The sequence below is a fragment of the Haliotis cracherodii genome, unplaced genomic scaffold, assembly GCF_022045235.1.
Source record: "Haliotis cracherodii isolate W230 unplaced genomic scaffold, xgHalCrac1.p SCAF_21, whole genome shotgun sequence".
Taxonomy (NCBI): domain Eukaryota; kingdom Metazoa; phylum Mollusca; class Gastropoda; order Lepetellida; family Haliotidae; genus Haliotis; species Haliotis cracherodii.
The window spans coordinates 1593350-1611551 of NW_027266277.1; the positions used below are offsets into that span (position 1 = coordinate 1593350).

At 42.2% G+C, this 18202-nt stretch overlaps 1 protein-coding gene across 1 annotated transcript; it reads right to left on the reverse strand.

The window, feature by feature from the left end:
• Positions 1-77: 77 nt before the first annotated feature.
• Positions 78-17907, reverse strand: LOC139470684 (uncharacterized transporter slc-17.2-like). Its single transcript, XM_071252925.1, has 11 exons — positions 17832-17907; positions 16401-16564; positions 15579-15812; positions 14337-14424; positions 13115-13210; positions 12097-12221; positions 10450-10599; positions 8654-8786; positions 6049-6199; positions 5621-5711; positions 78-308 (listed from the first exon to the last, which is right to left on the reverse strand). The coding sequence occupies exons 1-11, from the start codon at positions 17905-17907 to the stop codon at positions 78-80; spliced, it is 1539 nt and encodes a 512-aa protein (XP_071109026.1).
• Between the last annotated feature and the right edge of the window lie 295 nt (positions 17908-18202).

The following is an 18202-nucleotide window of genomic DNA, read 5'->3' on the forward strand; positions in this document are numbered from 1 at the left end:
TTATGGGTGATATTTTGAACCTGATTTCTAGTCGGTTATACACATTGATAAGAATGGTTCATCACTTTGTGACGAAGTCAGAGCTGAGTTGAAATATCAGCCGTTTCCAAGTCAGGGCCGCCATTTTGTCCATCACTAGTTTTGCCTGACGCAACCTTGACCTCCTGTCCTTCTTCCACAAGTATCTCCACCTGGCCCACAGCCCAGGGCTGCAGCTCGCCTTGAGCCAGGGAGCCGAACACCACCATCCCCAGGACGCAGAACCCCCCACACACGTACAACATGTTCCTCCATTCTTCCTGAGTTTTCTGTGGCAAGAGGCGAAAGGAATGCGTGAGATATACCTTATATAGTAGTGAGTGAGTGAGAGAGAGTCGACCTCGGGTCTTCGGCGTGAATAGCAAACACTTTAACCACTAGGCTACCCCACCGCCCCACCTTATATAGTGAGCAATGTAACAGTGTAATGTAGTAGGCTCCGCGGGCCTTGTCGTCTTAGGCATTGTGCAGAGTTACGCCCCACAGGCACGCCAGAAAACTATGATTGTGAGTTCGAATCCCGGTTCGCCCCAATTATGTTTCTCGGTTTGTCAGCACCATACCCGTGCTCGTTGGTTTCACCGAAGTGGTAAACGTTTGAGACCTGCATCACTTCGGGCTTTCCTACCACATGATGTTGATACGCCGTGATATAACTGGAATAATGCTAACAGCGACGTTAAACCCAACTCACTCACTCACTCACTCACTCACTCACTCACTCACTCACTCACTCACTCACTCACTATAGTGACATATGAGGAACATGTATCTCGGCTGAATCATGGTATATAAAGTACAACATAGTATAACAAAAAGATTCTACGGTAAAAGTAACACGCCATTTATGTGTTATGACGTAGTATCACAGCTATATAACGGATACCATCTATATCAAGGGTAGTCAGCAATAGCTCCACTATATCAAGGGTAGTCAGCAATAGCTCCACTATATCAAGGGCAGTCAGCAAGAGCTCCACTATATCAAGGGTAGTCAGCAATAGCTCCACTGTATCAAGGCCTGTCAGCAATAGCTCCACTATATCAAGGCTAGTCAGCAATAGCTCCACTATATCAAGGGTAGTCAGCAATAGCTCCATTATATCAAGGGTAATCGGCAATAGCTCCACTATATCAAGGCCAGTCAGCAATAGCTCCACTGTATCAAGGGTAATCGGCAATAGCTCCACTATATCAAGGCCAGTCAGCAATAGCTCCACTGTAACAAGGGTAATCGGCAATAGCTCCACTATATCAAGGGCAGTCAGCAATAGCTCCACTATATCAAGGGTAATCGGCAATAGCTCTACTATATCAAGGGTAATCGGCAATAGCTCCACTATATCAAGGCCAGTAGGCAAGAGCTCCACTATATCAAGGGTAATCGGCAATAGCCCCACTATATCAAGGATAATCGGCAATAGCTCCACTATATCAAGGCAAGTCAGCAATAGCTCCACTACATCAAGGGTAATCGGCAATAGCTCCACTATATCAAGGCTGGTCAGCAAGAGCTCCACTATATCAAGGGCAGTCAGCAAGAGCTCCACTATATCAAGGGCAGTCAGCAATAGCTCCACTATATCAAGGGCAGTCAGCAATAGCTCAACAATATCAAGGGTAATCGGCAATAGCTCCACTATATCAAGGCCAGTCAGCAATAGCTCCACTATATCAAGGGTAATCGGCAATAGCTCCACTATATCAAGGGTAGACAGCAAGAGCTCCACTTTATCAAGGCCAGTCAGCAAGAGCTCCACTATATCAAGGGTAATCGGCAATAGCTCCACTATATCAAGGGTAATCGGTAAGAGCTCCACTTTATCAAGGGTAGGCAGCAATAGCTCCACTATATCAAAGCCAGTCTGCAAGAGCTCCACTATATGAAGGGTAATCGGCAATAGCTCCACTGTATCAAGGCCTGTCAGCAAGAGCTCCACTATATCAAGGCTAGTCAGCAATAGCTCCACTATATCAAGGGTAGTCAGCAATAGCTCCATTATATCAAGGGTAATCGGCAATAGCTCCACTATATCAAGGCCAGTCAGCAATAGCTCCACTGTATCAAGGGTAATCGGCAATAGCTCCACTATATCAAGGCCAGTCAGCAATAGCTCCACTGTATCAAGGGTAATCGGCAATAGCTCCACTATATCAAGGGCAGTCAGCAATAGCTCCACTATATCAAGGGTAATCGGCAATAGCTCTACTATATCAAGGGTAATCGGCAATAGCTCCACTATATCAAGGCCAGTAGGCAAGAGCTCCACTATATCAAGGGTAATCGGCAATAGCTCCACTATATCAAGGCAAGTCAGCAATAGCTCCACTACATCAAGGGTAATCGGCAATAGCTCCACTATATCAAGGGTAGTCAGCAATAGCTCCACTATATCAAGGCCAGTCAGCAATAGCTCCACTTTATCAAGGGTAATCGGCAATAGCTCCACTATATCAAGGCCAGTCAGCAATAGCTCCACTATATCAAGGGTAATCGGCAATAGCTCCACTATATCAAGGGTAATCGGCAAGAGCTCCACTATATCAAGGGTATTCGGCAATAGCTCCACTATATCAAGGGTAATCGGCAATAGCTCCACTATATCAAGGCCAGTCAGCAATAGCTCCACTATATCAAGGGTAATCGGCAATAGCTCCACTATATCAAGGATAATCGGCAATAGCTCCACTATATCAAGGCCAGTCAGCAATAGCTCCACTATATCAAGGGTAATCGGCAATAGCTCCACTATATCAAGGGTAATCGGCAATAGCTGCACTATATCAAAGCCAGTCAGCAATAGCTCCACTATATCAAAGCCAGTCAGCAATAGCTCCACTATATCAAGGGTAATCGGCAATAGCTGCACTATATCAAGGCCAGTCAGCAATAGCTCCACTATATCAAAGCCAGTCAGCAATAGCTCCACTATATCAAAGCCAGTCAGCAATAGCTCCACTGTATCAAGGGTAATTGGCAATAGCTCCACTATATCAAGGGTAATCGGCAATAGCTCCACTATATCAAGGGTAATCGGCAATAGCTCCACTATATCAAGGGTAATCGGCAATAGCTCCACTATATCAAGGCCAGTCAGCAAGAGCTCCACTATATCAAGGGTAATCGGCAATAGCTCCACTATATCAAGGCCAGTCAGCAAAAGCTCCACTGTATCAAGGGTAATCGGCAATAGCTCCACTATATCAAGGGCAGTCAGCAATAGCTCCACTATATCAAGGGTAATCGGCAATAGCTCCACTATATCAAGGGTAATCGGCAATAGCTCCACTGTATCAATGGTAATCGGCAATAGCTCCACTATATCAAGGGTAATCGGCAATAGCTCCACTATATCAAGGGTAATCGGCAATAGCTCTACTATATCAAGGGTAATCGGCAATAGCTCCACTGTATCAATGGTATTCGGCAATAGCTCCACTATATCAAGGGTAATCGGCAATAGCTCTACTATATCAAGGGTAATCGGCAATAGCTCCACTGTATCAATGGTATTCGGCAATAGCTCCACTATATCAAGGCTAGTCAGCAATAGCTCCACTATATCAAGGGTAATCGGCAATAGCTCCACTATATCAAGGCCAGTCAGCAATAGCTTCACTGTATCAAGGGTAATCGGCAATAGCTCCACTATATCAAGGGCAGTCAGCAATAGCTCCACTATATCAAGGGTAATCGGCAATAGCTCCACTATATCAAGGATAATCGGCAATAGCTCCACTATATCAAGGCAAGTCAGCAATAGCTCCACTACATCAAGGGTAATCGGCAATAGCTCCACTATATCAAGGCTGGTCAGCAATAGCTCCACTATATCAAGGCCAGTCAGCAATAGCTCCACTTTATCAAGGGTAATCGGCAATAGCTCCACTATATCAAGGCCAGTCAGCAATAGCTCCACTATATCAAGGGTAATCGGCAATAGCTCCACTATATCAAGGGTAATCGGCAAGAGCTCCACTATATCAAGGGTATTCGGCAATAGCTCCACTATATCAAGGGTAATCGGCAATAGCTCCACTATATCAAGGCCAGTCAGCAATAGCTCCACTATATCAAGGGTAATCGGCAATAGCTCCACTATATCAAGGATAATCGGCAATAGCTCCACTATATCAAGGCCAGTCAGCAATAGCTCCACTATATCAAGGGTAATCGGCAATAGCTCCATTATATCAAGGGTAATCGGCAATAGCTCCACTATATCAAGGCCAGTCAGCAATAGCTCCACTATATCAAGGGTAATCGGCAATAGCTCCACTATATCAAGGGTAATCGGCAATAGCTGCACTATATCAAGGCCAGTCAGCAATAGCTTCACTGTATCAAGGGTAATCGGCAATAGCTCCACTATATCAAGGGCAGTCAGCAATAGCTCCACTATATCAAGGGTAATCGGCAATAGCTCCACTATATCAAGGGTAATCGGCAATAGCTCCACTATATCAAGGCCAGTCAGCAAGAGCTCCACTATATCAAGGGTAATCGGCAATAGCTCCACTATATCAAGGGTAATCGGCAATCGCTCCACTATATCTAGGCAAGTCAGCAATAGCTCCACTGTATCAAGGGTAATCGGCAATAGCTCCACTATATCAAGGCTGGTCAGCAATAGCTCCACTATATCAAGGCCAGTCAGCAATAGCTCCACTATATCAAAGCCAGTCAGCAATAGCTCCATTATATCAAGGGTAATCGGCAATAGCTCCACTATATCAAGGGTAATCGGCAATATCTCCACTATATCAAGGCCAGTCAGCAATAGCTCCACTTTATCAAAGCCAGTCAGCAATAGCTCCACTGTATCAAGGGTAATTGGCAATAGCTCCACTATATCAAGGGTAATCGGCAATAGCTCCACTATATCAAGGGTAATCGGCAATATCTCCACTATATCAAGGCCAGTCAGCAATAGCTCCACTATATCAAGGGTAATTGGCAATAGCTCCACTATATCAAGGGTAATCGGCAATAGCTCCACTATATCAAGGGTAATCGGCAATAGCTGCACTATATCAAGGGTAGTCAGCAATAGCTCCACTATATCAAGGGTAATTGGCAATAGCTCCACTATATCAAGGCCAGTCAGCAATAGCTCCACTATATCAAGGGTAATCGGCAATAGCTCCACTATATCAAGGGCAGTCAGCAATAGCTCCACTATATCAAGGGTAATCGGCAATAGCTCCACTATATCAAGGGCAGTCAGCAAGAGCTCCACTATATCAAGGGTAATCGGCAATCGCTCCACTATATCAAGGCCAGTCAGCAATAGCTCCACTATATCAAGGGTAATCGGCAATAGCTCCACTATATCAAGGGTAATCGGCAATAGCTCCACCATATCGAGGGCAGTCAGCAATAGTTCCACTATATCAAGGGTAGTCAGCAATAGCTCCACTGTATCAAGGGTAATCGGCAATTGCTCCACTATATCAAGGCTGGTCAGCAATAGCTCCACTATATCAAGGGTAATCGGCAATAGCTCCACTATATCAAGGCTAGTCAGCAATAGCTCGACTGTAGTAGCTCAAGGGTAGTGAAACACTTGATTACACTTACATTAGGCGTGATAGCACCAGCGAGGAGAGGTGATATGATCCCTGGTATTGTTGCAACAGAGTTAGAAATACCAAACAGTACACCGGCATGTCTGGAACAAATAATAGATATTGTTCAAGTTGATCATATTTGCTGAAGACATTTGTACGGAGCATTGCTGAGTGCGGCGTCAAACAATGTGTATCCCAGATGGGTGACTGTTGGATTAATCATGCGCCGAAAGTTCAACATATTTGAAAAATCTTTGAATGATAAAATAATTGAACGGATCAACGATTGATGGTCTTTCTCCGTTTAATATGGCCGTTTCGAAACAATCATCTATGCTAAATTATGTCAACCACATTTATACGCTACAACCTGTCATTGTATGCAGTACAAAATCAATTAGTACAATATGATTCATTCCACGTTGACAACCTGCCTACCTCGGAGCGAAGTCGACAGCGTTGACGATGAACCCAGCCGATGACATCCCCAAAAACCACAGGCCTATAGTTATCAGGGCAATAGCTGTATAGCGATGCGCCACGTCCACAAACCCCGCTCCTATTAGACACGCCCCTGTTCCCACAAACGCTGACAATGCAAAAAAGGGACAATGGTATTCTCACATTGTCTTGTCGAAAACAATTGTTATAATATTTTAAATAATCACCAAACATAATCAATGAAAGTATTTTGAGTTTCTCAAAATATGTTAATATAATAATGTTATATTGAGCAGTTTTGTTATATATCAGTACAGTGTATACCGGTGAGTGAGTTGTATTTTACGCCGCTTTTAGCAATATTCCATCAACACCATGACGGGGAACCAGAAATTGGCTTCATACTTTGTACCCATGTGGGGAATCAAACCCGGGTCTTCGGCGCGATGAGCGAACGCTTTAACCACAAGGCTACCCCACCGCCCCTAAATGTATTTTGAGTTTATATGCATGAATTATAAAACGAAGAAACGCTACCACTCGTTGCAGAACTGAAAGATCCATTAAAACAACACGTTGTATTCATGAAAGAATCTCCAATTTTTGTTTATTCTGAAAAACATTAAAGAATACAGACAGAGCATTCCCGATCATCCAGTGAATTGTATCTCCATTTTGTTTTTTTATTTAAAACAACATGCCATATTTGTAATAATAGCTTCGCTTTGGAAGTGACGTCACCGTCACCATCTGACGGTACAGGCCGCAGCCGCGCCGCATGGCAGGAGTGCTGTTGAACTCTGTCAGGCAACACACAATCACTTACCGTATTCGACGTAATAAGCGCCCCGCTCTAATAAGCGCCCACGGCAATATTTGCTAATATATTGGCATGTGAACAATCCCAATTAGCACCCCTTCCGATTGATCAATGTTCTCAAGACTTATTTATTCGCGTATAATACGCACTCGTGTGCTATATGCACCCTTAATTATGGGCAATTAAATTCTGGAAATATCTGTCGTATATAAACATTTCAGGCTGTCAGCATAAACCACGAAATTAAATTTATCTTTCAATTCTGTTTTTTTTCCACCAAAATAATATTTTGATAAGAGCCCCCTATCTCCGACTTTTATCTTGTGTAATCTGTCCAGATGGCTAATTTTCTTTCTTTCTTTGTCGTTTAACACCGCACTCAGCCAAAATCCAGCTGTATGACGGCGGTCTGTAAGTTATCGAATCTGGACCAGACAATCCACGTATTGACATCATGAGCATCGATCCACGCAATTTGGATACGATGACGTGCATCAACCAAGTCAGCGAGCATGGGTTGATGAAGACCAATTCTAACCCAGATCTTCACTGGTGCGGCTTTCTTTAGCGTTGTGTGTTTCTTATCAGAAAAGCGAATGGGTCCAGAGTATACATCATAACAGAATGAATATATTATACACTTGATTATCGAAGATGAGTTGTGTAAACCACTTCTCTTTCTAAATCCATCTATAAGAAAACAGCTTTCAGTTTTGAATTCATTTTCTCAGTTGCCAAATTGAGAATCTTCTTTTGCAATTTCAGAAGGAATTTGTTGTCATGTTTTAAGAGAATTCCTCGACGTTCCTTATATCACCAGACATACACAATGTATACCGCAACAAAACAACAAGCACGCCTGTGTATGAGTGTTGTACTCTGCAGAAAGTAGGGCATCTTCCCGAGGCAAGAGAGTTAACTGACTATAAAAGTCCATTTTCCACCCTTGCCAGACTAGGCTGGTATTGAGGAGTTTCATTTTAGCTGGACTAACGAGTCTATGCATATCAAAATCGCGCACCGAAATCGGAATCCGGTTCGTAAACTATCGTGCAGATTTCGATCGATTGCAGGATTTCCAAAGCATGTGCACCGCCAACTCGTTGTCAGCAGATATTTTCCAAATCTTTTCATGTTTGTGATCTAGGTGCTCGCGTGATTTGATGCATTTCGCGATGTAAGACCCGTTTTATCGGAATAATATATTTTGATTATCGATCAGATTGTCATGACTTGGCGCCACCATTTTGTGTGAAGCAAACGCAAATGATACGAGAGGTGGAATCTGATTGGTCCATAGGAGAGGCTTATAAGGGACATAACTGGTAATGGCCACTGGTGGCGCTACGATCGAGCCCAGTAATTCCAGCCTAGTTCGGCAAGGGTGGAAACTGGACTTTGAATGTCAGTAAACTCCCTTGACTCGGGAAAATGAAGGTACAGAGTAATCCGCACTTTGCAATATATTGACCGTTAACATGAAAGGGTACGAGCTCGTATTGTTGTTTGTTTGTTGTTTTACGCCGCACTCAAAATATATAACTATAAATAAAATATAAATACTCGATTCTGGAGCAAACAAACCAGTGATTAATACAATGAGCAACGATCAAACGCCGTCGGGGTACGATGACATCCAGGTAACCGAGCCTGGCCACCCGACCAATAACGCCGACTCTCGAGACAAGTACAGGTTACTGGGACCTATATATCCCGACCCGGAATTCCTAGGGGTATGAGTGTGTGAGAGTGTGTGGACATTTTATTTTGACTGATTCTCACATATTATCTGGAATATCCTCCTCGTGACCGTAGTGGTGAGGTATTTTCTTGACCGCAAGTAGTCAGCCAGCTGACCAGTGACCATTCCGGACACAGTCTGGCTTGCAAAGGCGACTGAGGAAAGCAGTCCGTTCTGGAAGGAGAGCATAATACAATCAGCCCTGGTTATAATGCCCAGCAATAAATATGGCATTGTACATCACTAGGGTGGCATTATAATCAGGGAGGACTGTATATCCATTTCCAAAATAATGTTGTGATGAAATGAATGACACAGCCGGGATTGAGGATATTATAACAGGAAAGGATATTAGCATTAACAGTAAACGAATTTGTTTGTTTTTTTAAGAAAGTGTGAGTATTAGCTGTGAAATCAATAAAATTAGTTGATAGATTAAGAAGAGGGAATTGTTTCCAAAAAATTATCTACATTGACAAGTATATGTAAAAAAATATATAAATAATGTCATTGTAACAAAGGAACAAGAAAGTTTGTTCTGAAATACATTGGAATTGGCATTATGACCAGGATGGCCTTATTACCAGGGTGGCATAACCAGGGGCATTATGACCAGGGTAGCATTATAACCAGGATTGCATTATAACCAGGGTGGCATTATAACAAGGATGACATTATAACCAGGATGGCCTTATTACCAGGCTGGCATAACCAGGGGCATTATGACCAGGGTAGCATTATAACCAGGATTGCATTATACCCAGGATGGCATTATAACCAGGATGACATTATACCCAGGATGACATTATACCCAGGATGGCATTATAACCAGGATGACATTATACCCAGGATGACATTATAACCAGGATGACATTATACCCAGGATGACATTATAACTAGGATGACATTATAACCGGGATGACATTATACCCAGGATGGCATTATAACCAGGATGACATTATACCCAGGATGACATTATACCCAGGATGATATTATAACCAGGATGACATTATACCCAGGATGGCATTATAACCAGGATGGCATTATACCCAGGCTGACATTATACCCAGGCTGACATTATACCCAAGATGACATTATACCCAGGATGACATTATAACCAGGCTGACATTATAACCAGGCTGACATTATAACCAGGCTGACATTATAACCAGGCTGACATTATACCCAGGATGGCATTATACCCAGGATGGCATTATAACCAGGATGACATTATAACCAGGATGGCATTATTCTCTGCAGAAATTCGTTCTGAAAAAAACATGGCATAATCATGGACGACTACATGTGTAGCTATTTAGCGTGATATCTTCACGCAGACACGACTAAATAAGCATTGCAGGAGATGCACACGCGGTTTCTTCGACTCATAACTTCCCGTTGTACTTTTATACTGCAAATATAGCTGGAATATTGCTGAGTGCGGCTTTAAACAACAAACCAACCAACCAACCAACCCCGACCACGGATGTGGTGCAGACAAATAGTGAAACATAATCAGGGCAGAATTTGTTGGTTTGTTTGTTGTTTAGCGCCGCACTCAGCAATATTACAGCTATACGACGGCGGTCGGTAAATAATCGAGTCTGGACCAGACAATCCAGTGATTGATATCATGAGCATCGATCCACCCAATTGGGATCAATGACATGCATCAACCAAATCAGCGAGCCTGACCACCCGATCCCGTTAGTCGCCTCTTACGACGAGCATTGTCGCCTTTTACGGCAAGCATGGGTTGCTGAAGACCTATTCTACCCCGGAACTTCACGGGAAGAGTAACAACAATAGCTAAATTGTGAAAGTAAATGGTACATACCTCCGTTATGCCGAAGTTCAACACTTCTTTAAGATATATAGGGATGTTAGTCGTCAGTGTGTATGCGATCCAATTGTAACATCCGTGCCCAGTAATGAACGCCCAAGATGCTGGAGACGTCATCATGGCTTTCCATGGCGTTCGATGTTTCTGTAAACAAAACCCGACAATTACATAATTCTGATATTGAGAAAGAAGGTGAGATGAAATGGGACTTAACGTTGCGTTCAAGATTATTGCACTTGTATAGAGACATGCATGTAGGTGTGTCGGACTTTATAGTGCTAGGCCACAGTTTAACATGAATATCCCGCTCAGACACAGTATACTGACTTTGAACCGACCAGTCCGTGGTTTAGCCCCTTAATCCCGAGGGCTAGACAGGGTAACAACAAGTACCATCTTTTCACGTGTTTTGGTATGACGCGTCCGGGGTTCGAACCTCCGAACTTCCGCGTTCCGTGCTGGCGCTCAGACACTAGACCACGGAGGCAGTCGTTAAAACATGAGGAAAGGCTCTTTCGTATGTATAAGAAAGAAACATGAGATGTGAAGAAACACATCCGAGAGAAGTACACAAACTGAGATTTGAAATGACTTAATATTACACATTAATACGTACAGCAGTTAACATGTCATCTTATTCACACGTACTATTTCGTGTTTCCTTGCTTCTTTCCACATGACGCTATATGACATTGAAATGAAGTATATAGAACTGCCAAATTTCGTTTCATTTTTGAAGCCATGAAGACCCGGGGTAGAATAGGTCTTCTGCAACCCATGCTTGCCGTAAAAGGCGACAATGCTCGTCGTAAGAGGCGACTAATGGGATCAGGTGGTCAGGCTCGCTGATGCATGTCATCGTATCCCAAATGCGTAGATAAATGCTCATGATGTTAATCACTGGATTATCTGGTCCAGACTCGATTATTTACAGACCGCCGTCTTATGGCTGGAATATTGCTGAGTGCGGCGTTAAACAGCAAACATTTTATTTTTGAACTTTGCGCAAAATACTAAGACGACAGTTAACGTTAAAACATTACGTCTTTGATAGACATTTGGAAGTTGGAAGAATATGAAAAAATGGAACATTGATGGATTACTTTCTTTCATAAAGTCGATTTTGCACGATTCCGACTATATCATGAGCATGTATTTATGAATCACCATCAAATTGTGGTGGCACCCGTCACAAACACATGGAACGACGTTTCATGGCTACTTTTTCCCTTTCATCAGAGTCGTCGTTACAGGGTGTCAGGGGTGGCCTGGTCGTCTAAGGCGCCGCGATTTGCTGTGCAGAATTGCGTCCCTTGGGCACGGCAGGAACCTATGATTGTGGGTTCGAATCCCGGTTCGCCCCTATTATGTTTCTAGGTTTGTCAGCACCATACCTGTGCTCGTGGGTTTCACCGAAGTGGTAAACATCAGAGACCTGCATCACTTCAGGCTTTCCTCCCACATTAAGCTGACACGCCGCGATATAACTGGAATACTGTTAAAAGTGGCGATAAGCCCAACTCACTCACTCACTCACTCACCCACTCGTCGTTACAAACAGTAAAGAAGTTGTTTTTCGTAAAGATTTATGTCTTCGCGATATTAAAGACCTTAAGAATATCAAAATTTATAAACAAGTACCTGTTCTGTTTCTCCGATACTGTTGATGATGTAGTTCCTCTCCGCTTTCGAGATGCGAGGATGTTGGGCCGGTGTGCTTGCCACCGTGTAATACCACAACAAGCACCAAAACACTGATATAGCACCTGGAGACATAGGAGATATATTCGTCAGACAAACCATCAGAGCCTCGTCCGCATCATCTTACATGGATGCTGTCTAATTAGACAGAGACACATACATCTTGGGGCACGGGTGGCCCAGTCGTCTAAGGCGCCGAAATTCGCTTTGCAGAGTACCGCCCCTTGGACACCCCAGGAACCTGTGATTGAGGGTTCAAATCCCAGATCGTCCCGATTATGTTTCTAGGTTTGTCAGCACCATACCCATGCTCGTGGGTTTCACCAAAGTGGTAAACGTCTGAGACCTGCATCACTTCGGGCTTTCCTCCCACATTTCGCTGATATGCCGTGATATAACTGGAATACTTTTAAAAGCTGCGTTAAACCCAACTCACACACATGTACTTTTAAATAGACGATTTAGTACCCAATGTATTCACCCCGAATAAGGCTCGGAATGTAGAGTGTCTGGATAAACGGGGTACACATTACCATAAACCTATAATTAACTCTAATGATTTCAAAAAATGCGTCAAGGATAGAACACTTATATTCATTTTTAATGTTTGTTTTTGTAATTGTATAAATTGTAAATGACAAAACAACCTAAAATATTTAAGAAGAATAGTATTTATATAACATGGTTAGCCAAGAATCAATTTCTTTTCTATATAAACTGATATGGAAACGAAAAAGGAAACAATAATTGAGATAGGGAATAAGTTTTACTGTCAGAGCATTTGAAATACCACGCTAACAAATTCAACACACGTCAGACTCAAATGTTGAGATGTGCTTGTGTGCTTTCCTAACGCGTATTTGGAACGAAAGGCTGGGAATTTATGATAGCATATAATTCCCAGATTCTTTTCCATCAGTATGTATTTAACGTATAGTTCATATTTAAAGTTATTTACCTGTAATGTAGAAGATCGACCCCCAACCATTATCGAATCCGTAAACACACAGCAGCCCTGATATGGCGAATGTTGCTATCCCACCAAACATTGTACCTGGAAGTAGAATATGTAAAATTTTGTTTTACGCCGCAGTAAGCAATAATATAGATACATAACGATAACGTATAAGATGCAAGACTGAATAAACACCGAGCCACAGGTCGGGACAAGACGGTACAGAAATAGCACGGTCACTCTGTGTAGCCAGTCCATCCTCGCTTGTCGGCCTTACGGTGCTGAGACCGAAGAAGAATAATAATATTCATTTATTCTTTATCTTGTGAAGGGTTCTTGAAGACCTACATCTAATTACAACAAATATGCGCAATTGACCCGAGTGAAATTTCAGAGTTTTGTTGGCCCAGCAATTCAAATATAAGTCGCCAGAGACCCGTGAAGATCCGGGGTAGAATGGGTCTTCAGCAACCCATGATGGCCGTAAAAGGCGACTGTGCTTGTCGTAAGAGGCGACTAACGGGATCAGGTGGTCAGGCTCGCTGACTTGGTTGATGCATGTCATCGTATCCCAATTGCGTGGATCGATGCTCATGATGTCAATCACTTGATTGTCTGGTCCAGACTCGATTATTTACAGACCCCCGTCATATAGCTGGAATATTGCTGATTGCGGCGTTAAACAACAAACCAACCAACCAACCAACCAACCAACCAGCATCGCATTGGATCAATGGATGAAGTTTTGTCAATAGTTTGTCGTGTGGGATAGCTGTGTAAGGCGTGGAAAAGTCAAATGAATTGACAAAATTGTACTTGGTACTTCCCTGAGATTGCAAAAGATTCAAGCAAATCCTTTGACATTAGGAGAATCCACATGGTATAAATTCCACCTGTCTCAATACCTTCTGAGAAGTAAAATTCTTCTTCGTTTAGAGATGGTTTTGGGGGTACATTTGCTGAACCCTTCCTATACATGTCTCTCTCGTTGCCCGAACTTTTATGGGGTTTTGGAATCTAGTACAAAAGAGGAATGGGCATGGCTTCAGCTTTTAAAATCAAGCTAAAAGTCAACACTTCTGTAATTATTTGTTCTAAAGAAAACCCCAGAGTTTTGCTCAGAAATGTGTAAGTATTCCATCAGTGTTTACGTCATTTTAAGACTAGCCGAAGTATAAACTTTTGACAAATGTTTTATGCATTTGACGATGCTATTGACTCTTACCTGAATAACAGATAGCAGTGAGCTTTGTTCTCTCCAAGGGCGGCGCCCATCTTCCCCACATAGCCTGCGAAGCCGGGAAATACACGGCCTGAAGAAACAGATGATGGCGTTAACTTAGCAAGAGCTTGTTACAATGTTCAATACCACTGAATGTTTATCAGCGAGATAGATAGGCATAGTTAGACCAGGAGAGCCCCGACTAACCGTATGTGAACAATAGCATGCGACTGGCCGAATACCCTCACAAATATTATCAACTGATTTTATTATTTATCCGCCAATTCCCAGAATTGATTTCGATCATCACTTCCCAACCTATGACCCACACCCAACATCTTCTCATTCACCTTCAAATACAGAAGATACACAGCGCAGGAAAGTTATGTTATGTTCTCTAAATTATGATTTGCTCTCTGATATTCTGTTCGATTGTGATCCTGTTTGTTGCTCGATTGTGATCCTATTTGTGATCTTATTTCGTTAATGCTCATTTAACAGTTTACTGGTACAAACGTGAAAATTGTTTCTGGTTTTCAAGATATTATTATTCTGAACATGAATTACGCTTTGTATCACGCTTTATATCAATGTGGACCTCGTGTGTGTGTGTTAAATATTTTTCTCGACAATATTGATATCGTCATTAAATGTTCACAAAGAAATATTACAGTTAAGAAATATTAAAAACTGATATTGGATGAGAAAATGTTTATTTAATTTAAAAGTGAACTCTCTTTGGATTGATTTAGAAAACTGGACATTAAATAAAATGCAGGGCAAAATAAAAAATTACTAGAGACGTTGTCTTAATAGGTTATCCAACACAGTATTACAACCCAATAAATGCACTAATCTTTGTATCAAAGTACATGACTACATTTAACCAGCATAAAGAGGAGCTCACACAACATTACTTTACGACCAGATACACTGCATCAGTATATGCTACCAAGAACCTCTTTAACAAATTTTGGTCAAATTCTAACTCATTATTCAGTTGCTAACTGTTTAGTTTTGTGTAGTTTGCATACATATCACTGTATATTGTGTTTAGTTATAGAATCGTGATATATTAGTTTGTAATATGCAACAGAAAAGAAATAAATTATAAAAAAAGAAGAAGAAATGGATCTTTCTTTGTGCCTTTGGATATGAATTATAGGTGGATACTATCCATATAACCCTACCTCCAGTTTGGTTCTATCAATGTTACCCTCCATAGGGGTGCATCTATCTCTATACCTGGGACACGCCGAGAAGCACCCGGAGGACGTAGGCCATGTAGATAGAAGTTCGGGCGCCGATTGGTAAAAGCAGCGAGCTGATCGAGCCAATCAGCATCCCGACAAACATGACGTTCTTCCCACCAAATTTGTTTGCCAAGATGCCTGAAGGAACTTGTGTCATAAAGTAACCATAGAAGTAGGAGCTGAGGAGCCCGGCCTGCTCTGTCTTGGACCAGTAGAATTCAGCAGTCTGTCAAATAGGCAAGGTTGGTTGTTTGGTTTGTTGTTTAACGCCGCACTCAGCAATATTCCAGCTATATGACGGCGGCCTGTGCAGTGATTAATATCATTAGCATCGATTCACTCAATTGGGATACGATGACATGCATCAACCAATTCAGCAAGACTGACCACCCGATCCCGTCAATCGCCTCTAACCACAAGCATAGTCGCCTTTTACGGCCATCATGGGTTTCTGAAGGCCTATTCTAACCCGGATCTTCAGGTATGTTATCAGCCAAGGGAATCTATATAAATCAAACAACGGGATAAAGTGGCACATGCCTAAAACTGCTTTGAACAATATTTAAGTTATTCCTAGGGTATGATCTCTTTGTTGGAAGAAAGTCCGAATTATAGTGCTGACAACCTCGAGGCGAATCAGCGGATCCTGATATGGCGAAAGGAAGTATCTCTGCAAAGTGAACTGTGGCGCTTTGGATCTGGTGAAACCAACTTGAGAGTTAGTCTTTTGCAATGCATTGTAAAACAATGCTTCAGTCTTGAAAAATAGTTTTTCACTAACAATGACACGATATAAACTCTTGTGACAGTGTACCTCAGGTGCTGGTTCTGTAGGCTCGGTAATGTTGATGCTGCTGTCGGTGGCGTTTACCATGCACACGATGGCCACGCTCAAGTTAGACCTATTTGCTTCAAGTATGATTCCCTGGAAACAGCCCATGAATGCCAGAAGCATTCGTTGTGAAAAGAAGGTGGAATCTGAAATGAGTGACGTACTGCACCCTATATATACATCTGAAAGACTTGATCTGTGGTGATTTATTTATCAATGATCACTTTATTTTGGTCGGCATGGTAGGAATTACTTTGTATTTTCATCCCCAAATCGCTTATCTTTGAAGGCTGAACTGAAACTACTCTTATTATGTTTTAGGTTGAAATTCTGTACTTGTTTTTAAAAAATCAATATCTCAATTAAGTGAAATGATATCTTATTTCTTTGGTGACAATGGCCACAGCAAACTCAAAACAAGAAATGTATACTGTAATTTGAGCAGTAGATCTGCTGGTGAGGCTGCGCTTGACTGGTGTGATATACAGAATGTTTCATACTCGTTGCCCAACTGGTTGTAAGTTACTACTTCATACAACGTAGCCTACCCCACTCCACCACCCGTTCCGCGGGTCATTTACAACTACAGATTTCACTGGATTTGTCATATTATCGTACGTTGATACAGTTAATTGTTACGTTTTCTTGGGACGGACAACGGTTGCTTTGCCATTGTATCAGTTCTGTCTTCCCTTTCTTGAATACGTTGCCCTTACTCCAGGAATCTAGCCAGATATGAAAAACAACTCAACGGTTCTTTAAAGAAGGAAAAAGAAGTTATCGGTACGATCTCAAAGCTATTTCACTGAGTCAATTTACACAAGATGATCTTAGTGCTATATGATCATAAAATATATGAGAGCGAAGCCTTTGCGCTGGACTCTAAGGAAGACTCGCCTCCGAATGAATGACCATCTGTGCTTACTTTGCCATGTCAATGTTGAACTAATTCAAAACATCTTCCCGAGGCAAAAGAGTCAACTGACTATAAAAGTCCAGTTTCCACCCTTGCCGAACTGGGCTGGTTTATGGAGTTACATTTTGGCTGGACTAACGAAATCGAAATCCGGTGAGTAAACTGTCGTGCAGATTTCGGTCGATTGTCAACATATATTTTCCAAGGCTTTTCATCTTCTTAAGGAGGGTGCTCACGTGATTGGGTGCACTTCGCGATGTAAGACCCGTTTTATCACAATATAGATCTTGATTATCGATCAGATCGCCATTTTGTTTGGTCGAGAGGAGAGGCTTAGAAGGGACATTACTCGTTATTACCACTGGTGGCGCTACGATCGAGCCCAGGAATTCCAGCCTAGTTCGGAAAGGTTGGAAACTTGACTTTTAAAGTATATTAAATCCCTTGCCTCGGGAAGATGCCGGATGAGGGAAAAGACGAAACATCACTTGACTTACTGTGAGATTGAGCGTCTTCATCAGTGATTGGTTGTGGTTTTTCACATCCACCGTTAACAGTGTCCCTTGTGTCCATGACGTCGCCTTTAGAACTTATCTCCTTACACTGTGTGTCTCTGCTGAAATGATACTTAAACTAAAGAGCCTGTTCATTCAGCAAATACTGTGGGCAAGTTTGAAACGGTTTCTACCATGAATTTAGAATGGGTCAATCAGCGGTTTCAAAGCACAGTACCCACCTTTGATTTGAAACATCTGATTTGTATTGTAGTACATGTATGGAATCAAGTCACAAAAACGCAACTGCTACAGAAAAGCATGCATTCCATGCAAAAGTTTACTTTTATGCAAGCCCCATGCATTTCACTACC

Bases quoted from the DNA above. Each gene is read 5' to 3' on its own strand.
- LOC139470684 (XM_071252925.1), bottom strand. From the start codon at position 17,907: ATGGACACAAGGGACACTGTTAACGGTGGATGTGAAAAACCACAACCA. The intron at 15,813-16,400 runs GTACACTGTCAC...CCTATTTGACAG, and splicing joins CTACAGAACCAGCACCTGAG to ACTGCTGAATTCTACTGGTC. The intron at 12,222-13,114 runs GTAAATAACTTT...CTATGTCTCCAG, and splicing joins GTCGATCTTCTACATTACAG to GTGCTATATCAGTGTTTTGG.